This window comes from Rhyacophila brunnea, unplaced genomic scaffold, assembly GCF_057557595.1.
Source record: "Rhyacophila brunnea isolate RB1 unplaced genomic scaffold, BYU_Rbru_1.0 scaffold_23, whole genome shotgun sequence".
In the NCBI taxonomy this organism is placed as follows: Eukaryota; Metazoa; Arthropoda; class Insecta; order Trichoptera; family Rhyacophilidae; genus Rhyacophila; species Rhyacophila brunnea.
The window spans coordinates 20,168,380-20,190,453 of record NW_028232893.1 but is presented as its reverse complement, the minus strand read 5'-3'; the positions used below and the strand labels follow the sequence as shown (position 1 = coordinate 20,190,453).

Sequence of the window (22,074 nt, the reverse complement as noted above, 5' to 3'; positions counted from 1 at the left end):
TCTGTCTTTAGGGAGCGCATTGACTAGTCTTGCACCCCTTGCTAACGGTGCAAGATAGGCTTTAACTCAAGGAAACAGTTCTGACCGAGAATAGGTCATGGCTGCGACGACGTAGGTAATTTACAGGCGGATATAAATTTAAATTCTTTAGGAATAATCTCATTAATTCTCAATGAAAAAAATCTTTTTTCGAAGAAAAGTAAGACACCCGGCAGGAATCGAACGTACGTATCTTGGGTTTCATGCCCTGTGCATTACCATTATGTTACGACTGACATGCTTAATTGCGACAAACTTTAACTATTGGCCTTGTTAATACCTGCTCATAAGCGCTCTCTAAATTAAGTTACGGTAGGCAAGTGATTTTTGTATTCTGAATCAAAGCATTTATTACTTAAATTACTAACCGGCATCACGGATCTCTACAATACTTTCTATTGTAACTTACTTGAACTTGCTAATATTTTTTAATTAACCATTTCTTTTATTCAACGAATAATTCACAAGATGTGTTCGATTCCTGTCGGATGTCTTACTTTTTTCGAAAAAATATTTTTTCTATTGGCTATATTTTCTAATGAGTGTTTTCAGAATTATGTATGTTCAATCATCAGTATGGTACATTATTAAATCTTGTGAAATATTCGTTGAATAAAAGAAATAGTTAATTACATTGTACCAATTAAAATTAAGCACAATAATATGTATATTATAACATAACATGACATTAACTAGTTACGTCCGCTTCAAAAAGGCATTTTCAACTGGTAAAAAGTAATGTAATTCGTGGGGTTACTGCCAAAAGTTGGTAAGTCTCGAAATCATGTTATGGAGTAATAGCAATTTGAAGTTTGACATTCCCTTTAAAATCAGACATTATTTCTTTGTGCTTATGTGCATATTTTATATATCGGATGACCTTGAATTTTTATTCTAACATACATATTTATATATAGTCTCACAATCCGTTGTTAACTCTAAATACCTAAATTATCGACTTACCAACTTTTGGCAGCAACCCCAGGATATTATATTACCTTAATACAAATACTTGTACAATTACAAATTTCGAAAGACAAAATTAATTAGTATTTAAGATAAGAATATTAATTGAATCGGTTTCTAAGAAATTTACTGTGCAAAAATAAGTCAATTTAATTTACGTAGCCTATTGGAAAACATTATTATACTCGAATTTAGGCAGGTTATTTAGCTGTATAAATTGAATATTAATATTTTAGTAATGACTTTATGTTCCACCCTCATGGGACGGGTCACTGGTTAATTTAATTTTAGCATTGTATAAATTCTGTTTCCCTCTTAATATTATGTTAAAACATATTATTATAATTTAAATTGGTAATCATTCATTCAAATATAGGTAATGTTGCCATAATATAAATAATTTGATTTCATTAATCTCTTTATGCACGCGTACAACTTTAGTTTGAATAAAGTAATACTGAAAAGGAATGATTTTATCAAGCAAAGTGGTTTGCAATATGTATACGTACGTGAACAGAATCTATTCAATTTTAATAATAGGCGAGCATGTTGAAGTGTGGTTCACAGAGAACAATACATTAGAGATGGGGCGAATGTGTGACAACAAAGAGAACTTTTATCAAAAGGGGATGACGTGTCCCATCTCGAAGCGCCCTCGTACATATGTATACTCAACGAAATATTGACTCAAACTTTTAGTCGGCTCTCACATCAAAATTCGTCCGCCCAACGTCGAGGTGACATCATCGTTATTCACAAAACACATGTTGCCAAATGGAGCTCCGCAGATTCGTCGAATGCGACTGTTAAGTTTGAAAAAAAAAACATTTGCTGTTGCAATCGAAAAGTTGAATGCCATGACGCCTACAAACACCTACGAATTGGTCATTCCTATACCGGCTCACCGATTGCCGCATCCAAATATCTATACATTTCGAAGGCTACGTGTGACTGTCATTAGGTAGATCTGCGTGGTCTTCATATGCAACAAATGCTCGACGTTATTGGATGGTTTGATTTATGGCTGTGATGGCGATATTAGATGTGAAAGCTGGCTTACAGTCAATCATATTGATGCCGACCATAAAAAAACCCACTGCAAGAGCGTTACATGTAACAACATATTTTTTGTTTAGTTATGTAATATGCGATTTGATAGCCTGCCCCCTGGTTCATAGAGCAAATTTCTACTAGCCAATATCGGTCACAGTCTTGAGACAAATGACTTTTTCGGAAAGTGACACAAGGCTAGATTGCTAAGAGTTACATGTCAACATAGCAATAACACTGAATGTCCCATATAAAAAGTTTACTCGCAATTTCAGCTCCCTTTATTGTCAACTTATCACACTTCCGACATCTTTAATGTTAGGTTAGGTTAGTTAGTTAAATGCTGGTGTATTTCAACTATCCGGTCCAGCATACAATAGACTACGGATAATAAATAAATAATAAAAAACCTTTTTTATTTCTTACAAACAAAAGTAAATGACAGTTAAATGACTATATCTAATGAATATATCGACTACCTCATGGAATAACACACTAACTCTAAATTATCAACTTTTCAGGAGAGCAAAAAAACCATTCAAAAAAATGTGTAGCAAAAGCCGTTTATTATGTGCAAATATTATTTAAATTATAATTTATATCTTTAAATAGAGTATCATTTAAGCATACAATCAACTTTTGCAAGACATAATTTTGGGAAATAATACCCTAAATGTGTTTTTCCACGTTAAGTTTGACAACTAAAATATTACATCTAGATTTGGTGTGATTTTTCCCGTTTATATATTTTTAGAGGGTGTATATATCTATACTTGGTGTGTTTTTCCACGTAATTATTTTTTTTTTCATAAAAAAAGTACCACGTAACTTGAGATGGTGTATTTTTCCATGCTAATTCTGAAAGATAATCTTAAATATCTCGACTTAGAGAGATTTTAATTTTTAATTTTACGGGGAATGACATACTATGTGCTCTTAGTGTTTTCTCTCTCGATGATATTTGATTAAACCAAAAATAGGTTTAGATATTCTGATGGAATATGAGGAGATTTTTTAATTAAACAATATTTTATCGCAATAAACTGTATTTTAACCATTCAGTCAGTTTCAGGAAATTGTTTTACAGAACATAATATTATAGTAAAATAATTGCAAAAGTTACTTAATGAATATTCCACTCAACATAATAATGATTGATAGTATAAATTAAGAAATTACAGGATAGTTTGTTACCTATATATTTTACGTAAATTACGTTGCAGCATTGTCAAGTAAATAGGTACCTACATGGATAATAATTATAAACGTTATGTAAATTAAACTTTTTAAAATTAAGTTTAGGAAAACTATCAACTAATATACAACTGTATTCTTAAAATTAGATTTAAAATATGTAAAAATAGTACTTATCAGACTTCTATACTTCTATGCAGCTACTTATTTTTATCGCACCTCACTTAGCTGTTTGTAGATATGCAGCTACTTATTTCTGTCGCACTCACTTAGCTGTTTGTAGATGCCAAAGATAACAATTAATAGCCATCCTATCATGAACAGTGAGATTATAGATGGCATATTATTTTCCCTTATAATGAAAGACTCTTACTTCACTTTGTGACACAGTTAAAACTTTTGTAAATCAAAACATGCTGTAACAGCTGTAATGTGATTTTCTTTTGCACGATTTATATCACCCTGATTCATTTCTCTCGAACGTTCTGTAAATAATAAATGTTGCTGATAATCACTTTATTTTTTATTAAATATTTAATTTACTCAATTATTGTTTCCGTTCCTGTTCAGACGTGGAAATACGAGAATAATATGCCTTTATATTGGCGTTCAGTGGCAATTGGAAATTGATATTATTTTGATCCAAACCATATGCTATATTGGGGAAACATTTTCACCATATTCAAATTCTCGTCTAAATATTCTTTTTGGCTATTTTTTCTAACATAGTGGGATTCTTTTCTTATAAAATATATTATTAACATGTTCAATTACACTATTTTTTTTTGCTTCATGAGCATGAGAACGGTTGTTGTGCCTGCCTTGACTATACAATGGCAATTCTGACTCTTCATTTTTTTAAAAGCACTCACCACCCACATATTTGAAATTGAAAGTGTTTGTAAAAACATAGTTTTACATACTTTTATTATTTCGTTATTGCATGACAAACCATAAATAAGTGCTTTTAAACGTCTTAAAGAAGCTGGTAGTTTTTGGGTTTTCTTTTGCACTGACTTGTCATATCGTAAGATGTAATCCCATTGTTTCTCATGATTGCCAATAATACAAAATGAATCAAAACTAACTTGACGTTCGGATTCAATCATTTTTTGGGCACTTATTTGAATTGGCAAGAATTTTTACACAGTGCTTCTATGGTATTCAAATATTCTTATATTCATTCACATATTCTTCACCTGCATTGAATGCTTTTTTGGCTTTCTTCCTTTTACACAAGTCTTACATTACAGCTCTCTTCTTTTTCTCGATTCAGTGTGTCAATTTATAGTGGAAATAATTTGAACAGATGCACTAAGTAGGGACAACGTCATGTCTGATGACGTGATGTCTACAAGTGCATTTATGTTTAAAGGTGGCAAAGTACTGACAGAAGTATACTGTTATTTATTATGCTCTGAAATAGAGCGATTTATTTCATTATGTGTAAGATGTGCTGGAGATTTCGTAATTTCTTCGATCAAATCATCAATCATTCCCAAATCTCCTCCAAATTTTTGCGTCATATGTGGCACACTGGAAGAACAACTAAAACCCGACAATCCAGGATCACTAGGACTATTCGGAGTCTTCAGATGGGGATAAAATCAACATGTTTATCATTGTGGACTATCCACTTTTCACCCAAACATGCAATTAACCTTTTAGACTTTTTTTACTACCATATTTATCATAAAAGTATAGTAAAAAGGTCAACACATATGAAAAAATAGGCAAGTATTACCTTATTTACTTATCACAAGTCGTCATGGAATCAATACAAGAAGAATAATTATTTTAGGTTGTAAATTGGAAACTAATGGTGCAAATATGCATTTATATGATTCTTACTAATGATAGGAAGAGAGAAGTTATAGTTTATATTACGAAATACAGAATATTATAAACATTGAAAATCCTGTAGGAGCCAATAGTAGGTACAGACAGAATATTTAAGGTTGAATCATTTATAATTATAACCTAAAAATGTGTTGTCTGAAGGAGGAGATTTATTTTTTTATTGTTTCCATCCTTTATTTTATTCGTCTCTTGAGCTTATTGTAATATTCGCCGAGATCTAGTTGGAGACATATTAATTAAATGGAATAGTTCATAACTTAAATCCATTAGAATTTAAATTCAAATTCCAATAGTACCCACCATAGGCCGATAGTATTATTAATAATATTAAAATTAGTCATTTGTACACAATAACAAAAATAATACAACTTTACTGTCACAAAAGCAATTTGTGATAATGAAAGTAGGTGCGATTCATTACAAAGGATAATGATTTTTCAATACAGTGTTGTTATATGTTGATAGAGGCGAGATTTGAAGGTGAAAGTTGAATTAGTGTCATATTCCACGGTGAAAACTTAGTTAAATGATACACTAAAATGATTTGTGTAGGGAGCATGTATATTTTTTCCGAGTAATAACACACCAACTACAAGTGGATTATTATTCCATGTAATTTAAGATTTTACAAAAAATGTTATATAATCATAACTCTACTTACGAGTATTATTTTAAACAGTATTTTGGGTGTTTTTCGAGAAAAAAATCCAAAAAAAAATTAACTGGTGTGGTATTTTTTTCTATGCAACAATAGCTCAAAAAACATAAAACACACTATTTCGAATTGGTGTGTTATTACATGAGGCAGTCGATATATCAGGGCTCGAAATGGACCGGAACTTACCGGAGCGCCGTTCCTGTTCGTGAAATCGGTAAGACTATCGCTCTGTCTCGTGGACAAAATAATTTGACCGTCTGAACTAGATAATCCATATAAGTAGAAAATCAAACACACTTATTTTTATGAAATACATATAAAATTTGATAAATATGTAAATATCTTCAGAAAAATGTCGAGCGCTTCGGTTCGTAAACTTTTCCATTTCGAGCGCTGATATATATATAACCTATTAATATATCTATTATGTATATATATCTATCTATGGTTGTATTATCTACTTATTTTCTAGTTGATATAATATTAATTATTATTATTTTTTTTATATTTTTTGTATAATACATAATATAATATATTATAATACATAATATAATATATATTATATAATAAGATTTTTTTTGTTTATAATACTATAAGATAATGTTTATAAATTGAACAACGGTATGACGTAATTAGTTTGTTTGGTTTGTAAAAACCCCTCTTCGGGTGAAGGCCTCCTCCAAACTGTTAATCTCTGGCCTCTCTGGTTTCTTTCTCCATGGAGAAAGACTACCGATATCGACTGAAAAATACAATTATTAGACTCAGTCCATGTAAAAAAGGTTTTCTTCAACTATGACTGAGTATCTGTGTGCGATGCCGCTTATGGTTCAATCTACGCAGAATTAATCACGACGCTCATTGCATACTTTATTCAAAGAGAGCCTGTTGTTGTTTTGAAAACCGAGATGAAAGTTTAGAATCTATACTGTCTTTGGTTGGAAAGTTTGAGAAACTAAGCCGACTAACTACGACCACAGTCGGTCGGTAATTGGAACTCTGATTACAATATGCCAAATAATGTTAGTGATTATTTGAATTTTGTTAGTTACTTGATTGTAACAAAGCCCAAAATGTTTTTTATATTTGAAATAAACTTAGTCAAAGTATTTATTATAATCAACTCTAGTTATGTAGGTACCTGAAGGTACTGAATTAGAGTTACTAATACTTTTATTGGAGGGGGGCAGTAACTTCGATTCGTGTTGGACTAATATTATCTACTACGTTATTAGTACCAGTGGTCGCGCTTTTTGCAGTGGATTGTATAATTTTGAAAGTGATGGCGGATGGTAGATCTAGGGGAGGGGGGATTTAACAGGATGCCAGACACTAACCTTTTATGATGTTGATGATGGCTCCGTGGTCTGGTTGCACTATTACTCGTGCGGTATGGTATGTTGTATTACCCGGTGCGCAGAACTTGACGGTACACTGTTGATGGATGATATATTATGAAATTGATGATAGGTTGTAAGAATGGTGAGAGCCGGTATTATGACTTGCCAGGTATTCAAAAGTATCACTCAAACGACGGTCACACTATAATATTAATCTGACCAGGCCGTGGCTCACGAACAACTTATGAATCAGTCTGTATAATTGAGTTAATCAATAAACTGTGGTTTAGCGGTAACGGGCGTACGCACCAGTTGTCTCGAGTTAACTCACCAGCGACGGCTGTCTGGAAGTTACTAAAAGTTATTTGCATCACGGTCTATCATGACCTGTGACTGCCGGTCACTTGGTCTTGTGACAATAATACTGGGATTTGAGGGAGGTGGAAAGTAAGGATGAATGCAAATATAAATGGCACAACCAACCATTTTAGTAGAATTGCATTAAAAAGGGTAAGGCGAGGTACTATTAGTGGGGTGTGTACCTAGGTTCTAACTGTTAAAAATATAAATCAATTCACTCTTTTTTCTTTAATTATATTTCATTATTGCAAACCAACAGTTACGTATTTATTTATTTATTTATTTATTTAGGAATACAAAACATTGTGGACATAACAAATCTAAATTCAAGACGTACACAACATGAGATTTACATTATAAGTCAAACATTACCCTCACAAGAGAGAAGAGAATATAGAAACAGAAATATATATATAATAACAATAATAATAACAAAAAAAAAAAATAATCAAAACATACTTAAGTATAATTTAATACAGAAAAATATAATTTTTGAGAACGGAAAATATACAATTTTATACAGAAAAATACAGTTTCAAAAATAAAATGCAAAGTACATCATTGAAAATGTCTATGTCTTTAGGGAGCGCATTTACTAGTCTTGCACCCCTCGCTAATGGTGCCTGATAGGCTTGACACGAGGAAACGGTTCCAATCCAGAATAAATCATGACTGCGACCACGTAGGTAATTGACAGGCGCATGGAAATTCAAATTCATTAGGACACCAGGATTGGAAACCATCCCTCGCGATAACAGGCAAAAGTGTTTCAACAGCAGAAGAGACCGACGAGATTCAAGAGAGTGAAAAGTAAGCATGCCTTGTAGAAAGGCAGTCGGAAAATAATCATCTGACGAATTATCGAAAGGAAAATAGTTAAATGTTTTAAAATAAAGACATCGAAGAAATTTCTTCTGGACGCGTTCTAAAATAAGCTTATAGGAAACCTCATAAGGACACCAGATAATCGACCCATATTCAAGAATGCTACTCACTAATGAGACGTAGAGTGTACGTAATACATTAGGATTCTTGAATGGTTTGGATTGTCGCATGATGAATCCTAGAAGCTTACTCGCACGTAGAGCCGTGGAAGTTATATGCGAGTGAAAGGATAATGAAGAATCAAAAATTATCCCAAGATCTTTCGCCTCAGATTGACGTTTTAAAGATTTTTTTGACATAATATAATTGTATTTAATCGGAGTTCTTGACCTAGAAAAAGTAATACAAAAGCATTTGTCAGTATTAAATTCTAATTTATTCTTTGTTGACCAACTTTCAATTGAACAGAGATTTCGCTGTAACATGCAACAGTCCAACTCATTGCGAATTGGTGCATATAATTTCAAATCATCCGCAAAAAGTAAAAATTCTACTCCATCCATGGCTTTAACTATATCATTGACAAATATGAGGAACATAATTGGTCCAAGATTTGATACTTGGGGAACACCTGAAAGAGTTTGAAAGACTTCAGATGCACACCCAGCGTACTCGACATATTGACAACGATGTGAAAAATAAGATTTGAAAAAATTTACAAAATTAATAGATCCGCCTACTGCACTCAGTTTAGTTAAAAGAATATCATGATCAACTCGATCGAAAGCCTTTGACATATCCGTATAAATTGCATCAACTTGACAATGATTGTCTAGTGAACGAGATATGTATTCAGTGTACTCCATGAGGTTGGTAACTGTTGATCGAGTAGATCGAAAACCATGTTGAGCGTCAGTCAGCTGACCATCCACGCGTGTATATATATATTTATGTAAAATGGACTCAAATAGTTTGACCGGTGCAGAGAGAACAGCCACTGGTCGGAAGTTAGTTATTTCAGATACCGAGCCATTTTTATACACCGGTCGTATACGAGTTAAGCTCCAACATTCAGAGAAGGTAGATTTACTTAAACATAGATTGAAAATATACAACAAAGGATCGCTTAAAAGTTTTTTGCATCCTTTTAATAGCCATGGAGGAATGCCATCTGGACCTACTGAGGATTTCGGAAATAGTCTAGAAAAAGCATATTTCATATCTGACTCATCCAGAGGACCAATATTTAGTATGGGCCAAGAAGACGAAAAGTATTCAGGTTGAGGTTGAAGTTTTGGTGGAATCGTGGAATAAACTGACCTAAAATATTCAGCAAAACCGTCAGCGATGGATTTATAGCCATTCAATACACTACCCCCAAAAGACATAGACGATAGCTGTGCAGAAGAGTTACGTAAGCTCCTAACATACGTCCAAAAAGTTTTCGGGTCTGAGGTTAAATTCAAGGAAATTTTCTCAATGTACGCTTTGTGAGCAGCGTCAATGGCGCGATGAACTCTTCTGCGCATATCGGAGAAAGCGCCATAATCATTCAAGCACTTCGAGCGCTTCCATCGTTTATGACAGATGGCTTTCAAGTCAATGGATTTAATAATGCTATGAGTGAACCATTTAGGGTAGCTGCGCGAAGTACCCGAAGACTTCTTAATGGGAAAAGACTTGGAAAATACACTATAAATATTTACATAGAAAACATCAATTGCACTGTTAATATCATCGGTACTATATAAAGCATTCCAATCAATACTCTGCATTTCATAATACATTTGTAATAGGTCGCCTTTGAAGAAATTCCATTTATTAAAAAAGAAAGTTTCCAAGCTAACAGAATTGAAATTATTGCTATCGCTAAGACGACTATTGGAAAAATTATGATAATTGATTGGCAACTCAACTAATAGAGCAGGATGGTAAGCGTCTTCCTGCACAAGGGGATCAACGCAAGCATTCACCTGTGCATTACAATCTGTATCTGCCAAGACCAAGTCCAATATGCGTGATTTTACATTTTTAATTTGAGAAAACTGTTTAAAGTGCATACAGCTCAGAAAGTGCGCAAATTCCAAATCAACATTGGCGGATGCCGAATAAAGATTGAAGTCACCGATGATTGCAATTGAGCTGCCAATAGACAAATTTTCAAAATATGAGAAAAACATATTATAAGTATTACACGATGATCGAGGCGGAAAATAAACACAGCTAATAATAAAAGGCGACCCATTACACAGCAATTTGACAATAATTATATCGATACCAGCAAATATATGGTCAATCACAGATACACTATCTACCCGATCAGAGCGAACGGCAATTAACACACCGCCACCCCTTTGACCAAATGAACGATCACAACGAAATACAATATATCTACTATCGAAAAGTTCACCATCACAAATCGAGTTATTGAGCCAGGTTTCAGTCAAGCATATGACAGAAATGTCACTTGTCAGGAGAGTGTTACGCATCTCGATTGTCTTCGTCCTGAGACCACGAACGTTCTGATAATAAACGTCAATGTATTTAGGTGACCGTCACGAGCTTTTGCTTGTAGTATGGGGTGAAGCTGACTTATTCCAACGCCATTCATTGACTATCGAGTCAACCGGCCAAATTTCAGGAACAAGAAAATGGCCAATAGAGGACTCTGGAACTGTTATCCTGAATGAAGAATATTTATTCTTTGTATTTAATTTAATTACTTCAAATTTTATATCACCTACACTCTCCTTCACATAATCAGTTAGGCCGCTTACTGTAGTGTCTGGGTGTAATGACCAAATATGTAGACTTCTGCGTTTTTCAACGCCAGAACACGATTTGGAACCAGGTTTGGAACCACATATTTTTTTGAGGGTAGAAGTTTGCAGGCTAGGTCGCTTAGATTCATTTCCAGTGGATAAATTACGATGACTCATTGGGCTCCTTTTTTTTACCGTTGACCATTCGCCAATGCTTGTAGATTGTGACTGAATGACGGTAATCTGTTCAGCAAATAGTGGCTCAACTTGTTTGTTTTTGTCTTTCACAGCCGTAGATATGGACACCGGTGGTGACGGAGCTACAATAACTTCGTCAGGCAAAACGTCTAAGGGCGAAACCGAAACACTCTGTGCTTGTATGTCCTTGTACTCCTTGCTTGTACTCCTCAGGGTCTCGTTTTCAACCGTTAATTCAGCAACTGCAGCAATCAAATCATTCGAAGCAATAGCCAGTCGCTCTTGCAGTTCTTTTGTGACTTTAGATTTCACTTCAGCCAAAACTTTGAGGATATAGTTTAAAGAGTTTTTGCACGAAATCACTTGTTTGCACGCCATTTTTTATAAAATTATTTAATTCGTGAATGTAAACAAACACAATAATTATAACAGTAAATATCAGTAATCACACGAATTAAATAAATACTTATACTTATTATATTACATTGAGAATTAATAATAATAATAAGGAAAGAGTAAAAAAAAAATCTTAGGTAGGTATGTAACAAAAGGTGTTCAATTAATCGATACAAGTAAAATATATTATATCAGTAGCAAAGTGTAGAGATAGTGTAGAACATCCGACATAAATAGTGTACACTAACTAAACTTTGTTAGTCAAACGTGTTTGTTTTCATTGAACTAAGACTACAATGTGTATATAGTGTTTGTTGGTCTATAAAATTAAATTAAGCCCTGTCTAATAAAAGTCATAGTAAATAATAATCAAAAATATTTAATTTTCTATAAAATATCTAAGACTATTCCATAATTTTAGATATTTTATAGATAAAAGAATATTTTTTATCGATTATGGTTTGGTTTTGGCAGGGCATAATGAATGTTAAAAAATTAACAACACCATCGGTAATATGTATTATTAATTCAACGAAAATGAATAATAATGACTGACAAAATTTATCGGATCGCCCATGCTGTTCCTAAACTAGATGTTTTGGTTTAGGCAGGGCTTAAATTAATTTAAAAAACTAACCAGCACCATCTTCAAGTTGTAGTATTAGTTCAAAACGAATAAGTATGTCTGACAAAGTTTAGTGTCCACTATTTATGTCGAATCTTAAAATCCTACTTCCACCATATTATATTATAAATAATTATATAATAATTGTCAAACTATTGATATACAAGGTGTCCCTAAGAATATAAAATACCTACTCCAGTCCCTTGGATACCTACCTCAAGATTACTTAAAACAGCGACTGCATTACCTATGCGTATTCGCTGTCTCAGGTATTCAGTTGAACAGCACTCACTTGTTTAATTAGTCAATCAACGAACCATCTCAGCCACCGTTTTCAAAGCAGACGGGCTCTAGGGTGCAAATGTCCAATTCAAAAAAAATCAGTCTTTTTTTTCATTCTGTTTGTAATATGTCCGGGCTCTCGCTAGTAAAATAAATATAAGGTAACTTAAAGTGAAACATAGTGTTACTGTAGTAACCTACCAACAGAATACGGAGCATGATACTTGAGAAATGTTAAGGGTGGACGTGCTCAGCGTGGGTCAAAATGGAGCTTTTTTTCTATTTTCAAAGCATGATCCTGGACATACCTTAAACGTCGTAGATAATCTATTTATATAATTTTGAAGCCTTATTATCCGTTATATTTATTTTAAACATTTGATGACTGCATACAGTATTTTTATTACATAAAATAGTATTCTTTTAAACCTCTCGCTCTAATGTTTTAGAATATAGTCATATTTCAGTACATAAATGTGCAGTGGTGTTAAGATTTTTTACATTTAATAATTTTTAAACGCATTTATAAAACCATCAGTATAATTTATATCGACATTATTATAGTGAAATATTTACGATAAAAAATTATATTGATAATCTCTGTGATCCCAAATTTGATAAGAATTAGGCATTTTATTATTCAAAAAATGGGCAAGATTAACACATTTGAAGATAATTCTAAAGATACTCATTATAAGATATGTTTTTGGCTATTCAAGTGTGATAAATATCCAACGAAAAATAATTGCTTTATAATAATTATTGATCTAAGAATAAGGTAGTGTTTTTTTGAAATACGCCATTTCTTTTGGCATTCCCCAGTGGTTAAGCTACAACATACAGCCGTAGCCATAAATTGACAAACTATAATTGAAGTAGGGAGTAAAATGATGTTAACGCGCGTGTTTGAACATGTACCTAACCGAATATTTTTTTTAAACGGTACATGTTCAAACACGCCAAATTATATAAATAGATTATCTACAACGTTTAAGGTATGTCCAGAATCATGCTTTGAAAATAGAACAAAAGCTCCGTTTTGACCTACGCTGAGCATGTCCCCCTGAATATAATTTACACTTTAAGTGTTTTAAATAACGTAGGATCTAAAAACATTTTAAAAAAATCAAAGATAAACTGACAAAAAAATTGTAAAAAGTGTAAATTTGTTTCTTTTTATCAATAAAATGTAGCTAAATAAGTTCGATTGTAGATTATTTAAAGATTTTTTAAGAATTCATAGTTATAATGTATTTGATATTTATGTTAAAAACATCGACTTTCACTAAAAAGATTCCTTAGTTATGTCGAATCAATCAATATTCGGTATTGTGACCAAAATGAAGCTCAATTTGAAATAAATAAAAATAAATCCAATTTACCAAAAAGTATACTAAGTTAGTACCAATACTGTTAGTAGGCTAGTATAATACGCTGTGCAAGTTTCACCAATATTGATTTCGTAATTTTTGAGTTATAATCAAATGGGCAGGTAGACAGACACTACAATTTCATTATTGGTATATAATAGTATGTATTATATTAATTATAATTATGTGTCATTGTGCGATAGCGACATCATTTGAAATTGTATTTTTATTTTGATTACAGAGTTGGATCTCGACTACTTGGAGCGTCGCGACGTCGGTGGGACAGGCGTCACCGGAAGTACAGCGGTTCTCCCGCGGGGTATCCCACCTGAAGCGAGCCCCGATTCGTTGGACCTCGTCAAGGTGGTACTTTTAGGAGCGCCAGCCGTTGGAAAAACTAGCATAATACAGGTAAACTTAAAATACCTGTGTTAAATTATTATTAATAAATAATACTGAACTTACATAACGAATACCAATTCATTTTTTAATAATAATGACAATACAAACTCTTTTATTATTTTTCACCACATTACTTTATGATAAATACTATGCTAATATGCAACTTTTATGGTACCATCTTTGGAAAGTCGACGTTCTACATCTGATCAATATTTTCATTTTAAAATTATCAATGGTTTTGTTGACTCGCCAAACCTACTCGAAAGGGTGGGTTTCCATTGTCCATCAAGATTTACGCGAAACCAAACTTTGGACCATGTAAGTCGTAGCGATTTTAATTGTGCACAAAACTCTTTTATTCGGCACTCTTGTTTAAATTTTAATACATATTTCTCCACCGTTGATCCTTTTAATAATTCACCTGTTTCAATTCAACGCGCTATCTCCAAAATTTTGTATTAATAGATATATATATATACCCACTTGTATATATATATATTTTTTTAAATGTTATTTTTTTGTGTATACGTATTCATTATTCTTCCTCATTTTTCTCATGTAATTTTCTTATATCTATGTTATTCTTACTCTCTATCTTGTTAGGCTTAACTATATTATAATTTATAAGTACATAGAAACTGTGCTGGTTGCAATAACTTTTCATTATTATATTTTAATTTTTTGTAATCAATATGTAACTGTTTCTTTCCTCAGTGAATAAAATAAACCCTCTAGTCTTCACCATAAAACTTTACTTCAATTAATACGAGCCTCCAAAATAATCAACACGTTTTAAAACATTTTTTCAGATAGAAACTAGCATATTAGATATTTTTCCACTCCGCGCTCTAAATGAAAAATTTTACGGACGGAAGCACTCGGTAATAAATGCTTACATATTAACATTTTTATGTAAATAAATGTGATCATTTTTTTTGTTATATCTTAGCTAAGCTCAGACGATCAAATGGACAGTATTCTATATTGTGGCATGCAATATTAGAGTACAAAAATATTACCAGCGCCACAAGCGAAAATTGGGGTTTACAACTCGTCATAAATACTTTTCTTTTTTTAATCATGATTCCGATAAGTTTCGTTTAACTTTTTAAAATATATTATTATAATAGAGTAAATGAAGTTAATTACTTTTTAACCAGTCCATTTTAAGCCTTAGTACTGTGTCGTGATCCCAACAAATCAGAGTTCGAAATGAATGCGACTGCACTAGAGCGCAGCTCCGGTTGGTAAAATCTCTGAGAATAACGTTTCGTTGCCTGAAACAAAAATATTGTCTTCCTGTCTGTGAATTAAAGAAATTAATTTCACTTACTTTATATAATATATTATATTATCGTCACCTAAATACTACAACTAGATAACTTGATTTTCACTGGTTTTGAGTTAGCTACATGATGAATATTATTCTACATTTACTTCTCTCCAATATGATAAAATTAAGTATGTAAATCAAACGTTTTAATTTGAAACGTTTTAATGAACCGGAACTGTATTAATTTTTGTTTGAAAATATAAGATAACTTTAAAACCATAAATGCATTAAATAAATAAAATAATACTTATAGGTATCTACAATATTTTTTCATACAATTGAACATTATTTAATTGTTTCCAATTAGATAAGCACAATTTTCCATTTTTGTTTTAAATAATAATTTTAGCCTAGATTTAAGTTAATCAAGTTAAGTTTAAATTTTATTTTCATGCTAAAAAATAATAACAAGATAAAAAGAACTTTTTTATATACCAAGTTTTTAAATTTTCTGTTGAATCAGATAAACTTGACAATTCTATGTGTTAATAAATATTTTTTTTGTACTTGATAGAAATACTGAATAAATATAAAATACTGAAATGTTATTTTGACATTCCATATTGATTTATATAGTAACGCACGTATATATTAATAATTTAGTTGCTAGGACCACTTTCTTAGCAACGAATAATAGTATTTTACTTTTTACGGATTTATTCCGAAATAACTTTTCATACAAAACAGAATTAACTGAAAAAGAATTCAATTCTACTTAAAAATGGCTAGAAAAGTATTAAAAGAATGCATTGGCATCGTGTTCTGATATATTCTAAAAGTTTCAAATGTTTAGCTAGTCGGGAAGTTAGTTAAAAATCGATTGCAAGATTTGTACTGGATAAACAACCACCGGACAAACAAGAATACGAACTAAGAAAAACGTGGTAAAATAATAATTATGACGTATCATAAATCTCGCTTTTTGTCATACCTAACCTTGCACGCCACAATTTCAAAGACTATTCTTCTATTTGACCACCTGGGTCTGGTATACGACAAAAAATATACTTAAAATTATCGAGTGCTCCGGTTCGTAAAATATTTTATTTCGAGCGCTGCAGCAAACGCGAAATGCTGCCTAAGCTGGTGGTTAAGGGTTGAAACCGCTGACACTTAAAGTAGCAAAATTAAACGAAATTACATTAAATTTAACATTACGTTGCACACTAATTGACCTGTCAGTCAAGTAAACTAAACGAAGCCGCAACGCTGCTAGAAAATTAATTAAATCTTTGGAAATTAGTCTAAGTGGAGCGAGACTTTGCAGGGTGGCTGCTTCAGTGAAATAAAAGCTTTATGTCAATCATAAAATTACATTATACTATTAATTAGTAACCACTTGGATCGAGCCATTAGATGACTATTTATAACCCTAATTATTACACTGTACTTTCCTAATACCAGCGACGATGTCTCCTTGCAAGGCGATTATTTAGAGATTATCTTAAACATCATCTTTTTCTTCACCGAGATCTGTCATAGAAATATAAAATATAGTATACAATGACATTCGATATCACATTCATTTGTTTTTTTATCTTGCATAAAATGAGTACGTCGTATCAGATTTTGTGAATAATTAATTTTAAAATTGGAATATCGCTAACGGAAGTAGTTACGTATGAATATCGGAAAATGCCCACTATGATTTTAATCTGTTTAAAAGATAAGTAAATTTTATATGATTTGCTTGAGTATATGGACTTCCAAACCCCTAGATATAAATATTAGTACATTATTTATTTAACACCAAGCTCATAGGCAAAGTGCCGTCCATAAACAAACAGAAAATTCCGACCTTCCGTTGTTTTACTAAACCAACCCTTATTACGAGTCTTACAATCTCATCGGCATAATAGATATTTTTTTTATTTTTTCTCCAAATTAATAATGTACTTAGAACTTTTTGATTCTGTCATTTACTAGATTGGTATTTGCTTCTGATTAAAAATAATATACTCGTTATTGATTTATTTAAAAATATTATAATATGGATTATCCAAAGATTTGAATTTTGTTTCAACATTTAGTTGGCTACAGATCATTGATAACAGTAAGCTACATACAGAATTTGAAAACATCTCATGCATATAACCAGTATAAAAAATCTTTCGAAAAAATACGACACCCGAGGCAATTTGATAAGCATTGATTGTAACAACTGGTAGTTAAAATCATCGTTATTAAGTAGAATGCCCTAAGCTTAATTGGAAAAGCACACTGGCGCGAATCCAGAGGTTAAAAGTTAGTTCATGTCCTGTCGGGTATCGTATATTTTTCTAATTGTAGTGGTTATAATATGCAAGGGATGTTTTAAAATTATGAATGTTTGATATATAGAATATTACATTCTCAAATCTTGTGTCTTATTCATCGAATAAAATTAATCGTTTATTAAAAACAGTGAGCTATTTTTTTAGTCGAAATAATTTTAAGCAAATTATTATTGTTTGAATTTGCCCTCACAGGACTTCACTGTTAACACACCATATTAGGTATCTTCATGAAAATCCTCAAATTGGACCTACAAGGCTTGAATTAATTAAGAATTGTATACAAGATTTTAAAAGGGCAATACGCAAAGTATAAGATTTTTTATTAATTATCATGAAATTTGATTTAGAGTAAGCTGTTCTAGCTAAAACACTTTAACAAAACAAATCGTTTATCTTTATAGGCTTGATGATGGTTTGATCACCGTAATAGCTATCGACTAATAACTCAAGCTGTAGGATTTCAGAAATAATTTATATTATTATTTTGTGGGAGAAAAAATACTTGCTTGTATAGAGGCAGTCATTGTAAACAGGGCTCGAAATGGACCGGAGTGCACCGGAGCGCCGTTCCTGTTCGTGAAATCGGTAAAGTTATTGCTCCGTCTCGTGGAAAAAATAATTTGACCGTCTGAGCTAGATAGGCCATATGATAGAAAATCTAACACACTTATTTTTATGAAATACACATAAAATTTGATAACTATGTAAATATCTTTAGAAAACTGTCGAGCGCTCCGGTTCGTAAACTTTTCCATTTCGAGCGCTGATTGTAAATGAATTTACTTAGTCAAATTAAGTAAGTAAGAGAAACTACTCATACATTTTCCATACGACTATTAAATACGCTAAGTACTTAAAACTAAGCTACACACAAAGAACGCAGTTCATTTTGCAGCCATTAAAATTTTAAAGTTTCAATAAACAGGTACCGATAAAATCGAAGCTTTCAAAAGCTCTCGAGTGGGAACTTCGCGTCGCGGAAATGTTCCCCATTCGAGCCGCGCTCTCCCAGTAATGGCGGATAAAACTTTCCTCTTCAAGGCAAAACTTTGAATTTCATTTCTTTTTCTCTGTCGCTCTTTTTTCGCGGCATTTTCAATTTTATCGCCGGTGGGAAAAAATGAAAATTTATTATGCGAGCGGATGGGGTATTTTTAGATGCCCACTTTTTCGGAAGCGGAGAATTTATGTCAAAAGATTTCGAATACATTGGGAAAGGTAATGGTATTTATTATGATTTCAATAGAAAACTTTTTACGCATTGAATCAATGAATGGATTTGGGGCCCATGAATGAATTGGCTTATTTAAATAAAGTAAATGAATGCTTTGTCCTTTTATAGGTCCCTTTTATAAAGACTATTTTTGAAGTAGGTAGGTACGTAATTGGATAATGGATAAATCTGATCCCTACAAGTGTTTTTAAGAATTGAAAAAAGGCAAACGCTTAGGTACTCAAATATCGTCTCTGTTCTGGCAGAACACACTAACTGGAGAATACTAGTTTTGAGTAATTTAACTTTTAAGTTGTTAAAATGTTTGAAATGGTCCATCATGTGAGTTTATTAAGTAATCGTAAAAAGGATGACTTTAAAATAAAGACTGTTTATTTATTAAGAAAGTTTCCAGACGGTAAAGTTTGAAATAAGGAACATTTTGGTAGAACTAACTCAATATGTCATTTTTTCGAATTAGTGTCTTCTGCCAGAACAGTGACGATATAATATAAGTCCAGAATAATATTAAATGACTTGAATGAATAATGATGAATAATGTAATTCTATTAAATAACCGTATGCATGTATATATGGGCAAATAAATAACAATAATTCATTTATAATGCATAAAGGTGTTATTTTATATAACTTAAAACAGCCTCAAAATGATACGTTATTTAAAAATAATACATAACTAATCAGTTCTTGGACAAATTGAGTCATTATCTTAAGCCGGCTCGCACATCTAAACTCGCCTCGTCTGCGACACAGTCATAAATAAATCTTTGTACGAATTTCACATTCATGTTTCATAGCCAACCGCCTACATATTAGCTTAGCAAAAAAAACCGCGATTATTATATATTAAGCATATAAATCTTCTGAAGTGGTCTTTCCTTGTATATTCATAATATATGCACATATCTGTCGTATATGTTGATGCACTTGTCTGTCATTTTGTAGGAATTAAAATGGCCGACTCGTAGCGGTTTGCTCAGGCGTAATTGCATCACTGACGGCGAGCGACCTGTAGCGCGAGTTGCGTGAAATTTGTTGCTAGTGACACCAGATATATTTTTTTCAAACTAGATGCTATGGTATGCTTACATACTGCAGTCTGCAATTTAGAAGAGATCCTTATTTAGTAGCTACGTATTTTTTTCGACTTATATGAGGTATAATGAGAACTCTGCCATTCTGGGCAGTGTTGACTTGTGTGTCCCTGATAACTATCTTAGAAATCTAGAGCATCAGTTGTTTATTCTCCCAAGGTTCAGAACCAACCTGCCACTGGTAATGCCAATTGGGAGGGCGATAACTATGTTCAACCAAATTGCTTCGGGTGTTGATATATTCCACTTGCGTGAGGGTTAGTTGAGGTATACGCCCTTTTATAAATTCTTAAAATAGGGTCTCCTTAGCAAACTCGGTGTACTTCTTTGAATTTCTATAGCTGTATAATTGTATTTTCACAGCCTTTGTATGTTTATAATATTATGTTCTCATTTAAAATTTTCATTAATTTTCTTCTTTATAGTGTTTCATGTCATGTTGTTAACGTCTAAAACTTATAATTTGTAATTTCCACAATATGTTAAAAAAAAAATTGGAATTGAAATTGCAATTTGGTAACGTGTGTTTTGTGAATAACAACCATGTCACATCGACGTCTTCGGTATATTGCAGACAAGATGAGTTTTGATATGCGAGCCGGCAAATTGGTCGATTAACACTTAGTCCAAGATTTGTTTAATGATTTTTTTAGGATGTATTTTAGTTGGACTGTTTTAGTAATCTGTGTATGATAGTAGGTATGTATACTAATTGAAACTTTCTATTTTGTTTCATGTGATGTCAACCATCTACTTCAAAAATGAACAAACAGCAATTTGTATGGAACGACTTCTCAGACGAATACGCCCCGACGGACCGAAAACACACCTTTTACCCTTCTGTAATAATCAACGACCACCTGTACGAAGTAAAAATATCTGACATACCCGTTATACCGTACTTTCCTGTAAACTCATACTATGAATGGACTGACTTCCGGTTCTATGGACTTAGAAATGCGACAGCCTATGTCCTGGTATTTGACCTTAGCAACGTTGAATCATTTCAATATATTAAAACAATCCGCGATCAAATATATGAAAGTAGAGACATGAGAAACGTCCCGTTACTTGTTGTAGGTAATAAGCAAGATTTATTATGTAGTTCTGCAGGTAATACCGTAGGATCTGGATCTATAGGAGCTTTACAGCAATTATCATTACCTTCCACGTCAGGTAGCAGTACTTTATGTGCTCATGCAGCTGAGCATAGAGATAAAAGAAGAGACATTGTTAATTTGGTTAAAAAACACTGGAAATGTGGCTACGTTGAGTGTTCAGCTAAATATAATTGGAGAGTTGTGGCTGTTTTTAAAGAGCTGATGAAGACGATCGATGCTATGGAGAGTGTTCAGGTTGGAAAGGATCGAGATGCAAGTACACCGATGATGGATAATATCCACGAAGCCTTGGAAGGGAATAGGTGTGTAATTTTTTAGCGGTACTTAAAAGTTTTTTGGGTAAAGCTTTCTATTGGAAATGTGCTTAATGATACACTGAATGTATTTAGACTTGTCTTGTGTCAGAGGTCTCAAGAAATTAGATGCAATTGGCGGTCTCTTTTGACTTTTTATGTCAAGAGAGAATAATTTGTCTTTTTAAAAAATATTTCATGAATTATTTTTACCTGGATATTCTTTAAAATTTAATGTTTCTTGTAACTATGGTAACCAATCAATAAAACTATTAAAATAACTAACACGTTAAATGTATGTTTATAAATACAACACGATCCGTATTCGGTCAGTGTACAATTCATGCATTTTGTTACACTCACAGTACCAGATCCATAAACAATCAGTGGTGAAGA

General features: G+C 32.4%; 1 protein-coding gene across 1 annotated transcript in view; it reads left to right on the top strand.

Annotated features, from left to right (window-relative positions):
• LOC147069673 (ras-like protein family member 10B) overlaps positions 1 to 21,830 on the top strand; it is a 317,782-nt gene extending 295,952 nt beyond the window's left edge. The window contains exons 2-4 of the mRNA XM_085950866.1: positions 14,167 to 14,336; positions 21,038 to 21,687; positions 21,791 to 21,830. Of these exons, the coding sequence (XP_085806992.1) occupies positions 14,167 to 14,336; positions 21,038 to 21,687; positions 21,791 to 21,830 (860 nt within the window). The remainder of the gene's footprint in view (positions 1 to 14,166; positions 14,337 to 21,037; positions 21,688 to 21,790) is intronic.
• The last annotated feature ends 244 nt before the right edge of the window (positions 21,831 to 22,074 follow it).